Here is a 4,355-nt window from a genome sequence, read left to right on the forward strand (position 1 = left end):
CCCCCCGCCCAGGGGGATGAATGAGAAGGGCTTTGCTTTTTCTTCTCCACTTCCCCTTGTTATTGTTTAATCTAAATAAAAAAACAGAAGTATCTTATTTTGAATACAGTATTTGATCTCCACCCCTCCCCTCCCCTCTTCGTCTTCCCCCTCCCCCTTTTTACGCTTTCCTCCCCCACTCATAAACTTTAAATCATTCAGGACACAGTCTTCGACCCTATCTGTCAGAGCCAACCCGGGCTGATTGAAGTGCAGTTACCAAGCAGAAATATGGAAATACTGGATTTTAAAAAATCTCCTTACAAGAGAATCGAACTCGGGCCTTTTGCATGCGACGGCAAAGCGCCAAATCCCTATACAAAAGAAATACCAGTAATTTTTAGCTTAAAAGATAGTTGAAGCTACCTTTCCACGACAAACTTGACTGTGGTCGACTCTGTAATGTAGGCGTAGTCTCCGGTCTTCACCCGCTCTACAGCCTCCGTGAGGTTCTGCACGAACGCCGATTCTCCCGTAGCATTCATAAAGTTCCACATTCTATCAAAAGGTGGCATATTGCTTTTCTGAAAGACAAACGGCAATGAATAGAATAAGCAAATTTTACTGCAGTCAATGTTAGCTTCTTTTTTAGTTTTGGTAAGTGTTTTGCAGCGTTCGCAACTGCATAAGGTCGTATGAGCACATATTTAACATTTTCAGCTGGTAAAAAATTCTGAATTTTGCCTATTCTTATCTATCAAACTTAAGTCATTACTATTCCGGAAAACAAATGGCAAAACAATAGGCAGCTTTTGTTTTCAGTCACTTTAGAAAGGTCAAGTATATCTCATCTCTAACTCATTGTACCAGAGGAAGATTGGAGTGATATTGACAGGGAAGATTGGAGTGATATTAACAGGGAAGGGTAGGGAGTTGTATGTGTCACCTCCACTTTAAACGGTATATGATATATTATTTTATGATAATTTCCAGAAAAAATATCTTATGTGGCATCTCTGCTTCCAATAGCTTATAATTATAGCATCATGCTACATTGTAATGACCTAGTTTGACTAAAGTATTATAGTAATAATGCATAAATGTTATTACTTGAAAAACACCCAATGTGTGGCATTTAAACTTCAAATGGTATGTGACCACAGTATTATAATTATCTATTATCTATTTGTGGTGGCCGAATTTTGCTATTCAAAAGGCTTTTTAATGGCTGCATCGATCAAACAAGCGGTTTTCGCCCAAAAAAAATCTTGAAAATATTCTCCAGATCATGACGCCCTTGGTTTTTTTCAGGTTTGAGACAGTTTTGCTGCAAAATCCTAAATGTCTTTATTTCGCCGATCGTTTTTTGTAGGCCGACGCTTCTGTCTCTGTAATTTTAGAAAATCCGGAAGTGATATTTCGCGAGGCGCATTTGGTTTTGAGTGTATAGATCTAGACCTTCTCATTTTTTGAATCTCTCAAGATTAATTGCCCCATTCCAGTAGAGTGTAAATATAGTAGGCCAATTACTTTTAGTTGATACTAAAGCACCGATCATTCCTTTCATCGAAATGGGGCCCATGAGCTAGTAATATATAATTATTATTACCTGGAAAAACTCTTGGGTGGCACCTCCAGCAAACGTGCCGTATTTGATCTTGGTCTGTTTGGCCAGGTCATCGGCGCTGTTGATGTCCGAGACCATCCTCTCCACGGTGAGGAAAGCGGCCAGGTTGGCGGTGTAGGAGGAGATCATGATGAGGGTGAAAAACCACCACATGCCCGCCACCATACGTGTGGACAGGGCGCGTGGGGCGATCTCACAACCTGGGAAAACGGGAGGACAAGACGACGCTCTAATAGACCGTTTTGGTTGTATTTTGTTTAGTTTTCTTTAAACACGAAAGGGTAGTAGGCATTCAATGAGAACATTCTCAAAGTGGGAATGCGTGAGGACAAGATGACACTTTAATAATGTACCTTTTTTTTAAAACACGAAAAGGTAATAAAGCATTCAAAGTGGACATCCACAACGTGGGAATCACTTAAGGACAAGAGGACACTTTCATAGTGTACAGGTTTTTTGGGGGTTGCTTTTTTAAAACACTAATAGGCAATACGTCATTCAATGTGGACATTCATAACGTGGAAACACACGAGGACAAGAAGACACTTAAATATCGAACAGTTTTTTGTTGTTTTTTGTTGTTTTTTGTTTGTTGTTGCTGTTTTTTAACACTAAAACAAGTGGCGTCGGTGGCCTTGAGAGGTTAGGTTGCCGGAATCGTTCGAGCCTCAGCTCGGTCCGACGTTGTGTCATTGGGAAAAGCATTTTACACGAATTTTTTACTTGGCTCGATCGACGTTAAACTCTGAGGCCCCGCCTCTTAAATAATCTAACAGTATACCATCTCACCATTTTAAACTCTACAATAAGGCAATGAGGCATTCAATGCTGACATTCCCAATGTTAGAACACAGGAGGACAAGACGACACTTTAATACTGTACAAGTTTATTTTAGATATGCATTCAGTTTGTACACGATGGGGTTGGGCGGGGCGTTTTCATCCCACAATTTTAATCTTTTGAATTTTGCCGTACCCGTTTCGTCCAACTGGAGGCAGGTTATGAAAGAAAGGGGAAAGTTACTTAGACAGTATAGTCGACCTTGTCTGACATTAATTATGGCCACCCCTTGTGGGGGAGTAATGTGGTGGTATTAGACACATGGCGGTCCTACATAGAGTTATTGTAATGAAAAAAAACCACGTAAAGAGGGGGATGGGCTGTAGCCGTTTGAAAAAGGTAATTGTCTGAATTAAGTGCCCGTAGGAGAAGGTTCGACTGTATTTGAATCGTCTATCGTTCAGCCCAGATGCTGTACCGTATCCCCATCAGCCTGGAATTCCTTTGACAACTAAGGTCTAGGTAGCGCGCTTCAGGAGTGATCAAATTTTTGTCCATGGGAGCTTAAGAAATTCACGGCGCAATTGAAAGCCACTCACCTTGCTGCATGAGGGAACCAATGGTGAACCAGAGACTGTTCATCACCGTGAACTGGTTCTCCACCTCGTCTGTGTCAGGGTTACACGGGTGGGGGTTACACCACTCGTACGGGCTAAACCGCGCAATGACGAACAGCATGAAACTCACACAGAGATAGGCGGCTATCATGTACACCCACACCTGAAGAAACACAAGGGAAAAACGAGTGTGGAGGTAAAGGGTCGGGAGGGGGGGGGTGACATAAGTCAGGTGGTTTTTGTTGACTGTAGTATGGATGGGTGGATGGGTGGATGGATGGGTGGATGGGTGGATGGGTGGATGGATGTGCACGCGTGTGTGCGGATGTGTGTGAGTGTGTGTGTGTGGGGGGGGGGTGTTTGTATGCCAGAGAGAGAGAGAGAAAGAGAGAGAGGGAGACAGGGAAACAGGGAAAAATCAGAGAGAGGGAGAGAGAGAGAGAGAAAGAGAAAGAGAGAGAGAAGAAAGAGAGAAGAAGAGAGAGAATGTGTCTATGAGAAAGAAGGAGAGAGAGAGAGAGAGAGAGAGAGAGAGAGAGAGAGAGAGAGAGAGAGAGAGAGAGAGAGAGAGAGAGGGATGGAGACAGAGAAAGAGAGGGAGAGTGATAGCATAATATACTCACATCCACGGAAAGCGGTTGCAGAAAGGAGAAAAGGTTCAAAGACTTTGGAGCTGGCCGCTTGTACAGGATGGTGATTCCCAGAGTCAGGAAAGGCTTCGTGAAGTCCACTTGTTGCTCTCGCACTAAGTTGATGGTCAGATCACCAATGCCAATGTCAGCTTTCTGTTTGGAGAAAAACGAGTTGCAATGTGATTATTTGATTGTAAGATCGTGTCGATGCCTTGTGTTTATTGCTGTGTCAGATACACGAAAAAAACAGACTCCTGAGGCTTCTTTTTCTACTGAGTCAGAGACGACTTTTTAAAGCATGAAATACAACTCAAAGCAATAGAGTCCACATAAATAATATGTAGGACAACTCGAAAGCTAAGGCCCTAGCTAAAAACGACCAGAAATTATGTTTTCTTGTAAACAATTTATCTTCCTTCTTTTTCGTCTAAAACTATGTCACATTGACGTAATATCTACATAATTTCATGCATTTCTTCGTGCGTGCTGACTTAATCGATCTAAATTATGCGGATGAAGGGGTTATACATACCAAAACATTGGCCATTTATCTTTCCGCTGTTCTGTCCCTAGACGTACACAAAATACTTATATTTTAATCAACACCCTCTAGACCCCCTCCCCCACCCCCACCCATGAATATATAAATAACATTTTTACAATGAATGAATAAATGAATGAATGAATAAGTGGATGAAGGAAGGAAGGAAGGAAGGAAG

The 4,355-nt window shown here is 42.1% G+C and overlaps 1 protein-coding gene across 1 annotated transcript in view; it reads right to left on the reverse strand.

Moving 5' to 3' along the window:
• Positions 1 to 4,355, reverse strand: part of LOC100533316 (glutamate receptor subunit protein GluR7) — a gene marked incomplete at its 5' end in the record, with an annotated part of 26,137 nt that overhangs the window by 3,131 nt on the left and 18,651 nt on the right. Inside the window, 4 exon segments of the mRNA NM_001204614.1 lie at positions 406 to 563; positions 1,589 to 1,806; positions 2,987 to 3,167; positions 3,628 to 3,789. Of these exon segments, the coding sequence (NP_001191543.1) occupies positions 406 to 563; positions 1,589 to 1,806; positions 2,987 to 3,167; positions 3,628 to 3,789 (719 nt within the window).

The sequence above is a fragment of the Aplysia californica genome, unplaced genomic scaffold (assembly GCF_000002075.1).
Source record: "Aplysia californica isolate F4 #8 unplaced genomic scaffold, AplCal3.0 scaffold00127, whole genome shotgun sequence".
NCBI lineage: Eukaryota > Metazoa > Mollusca > Gastropoda > Aplysiida > Aplysiidae > Aplysia > Aplysia californica.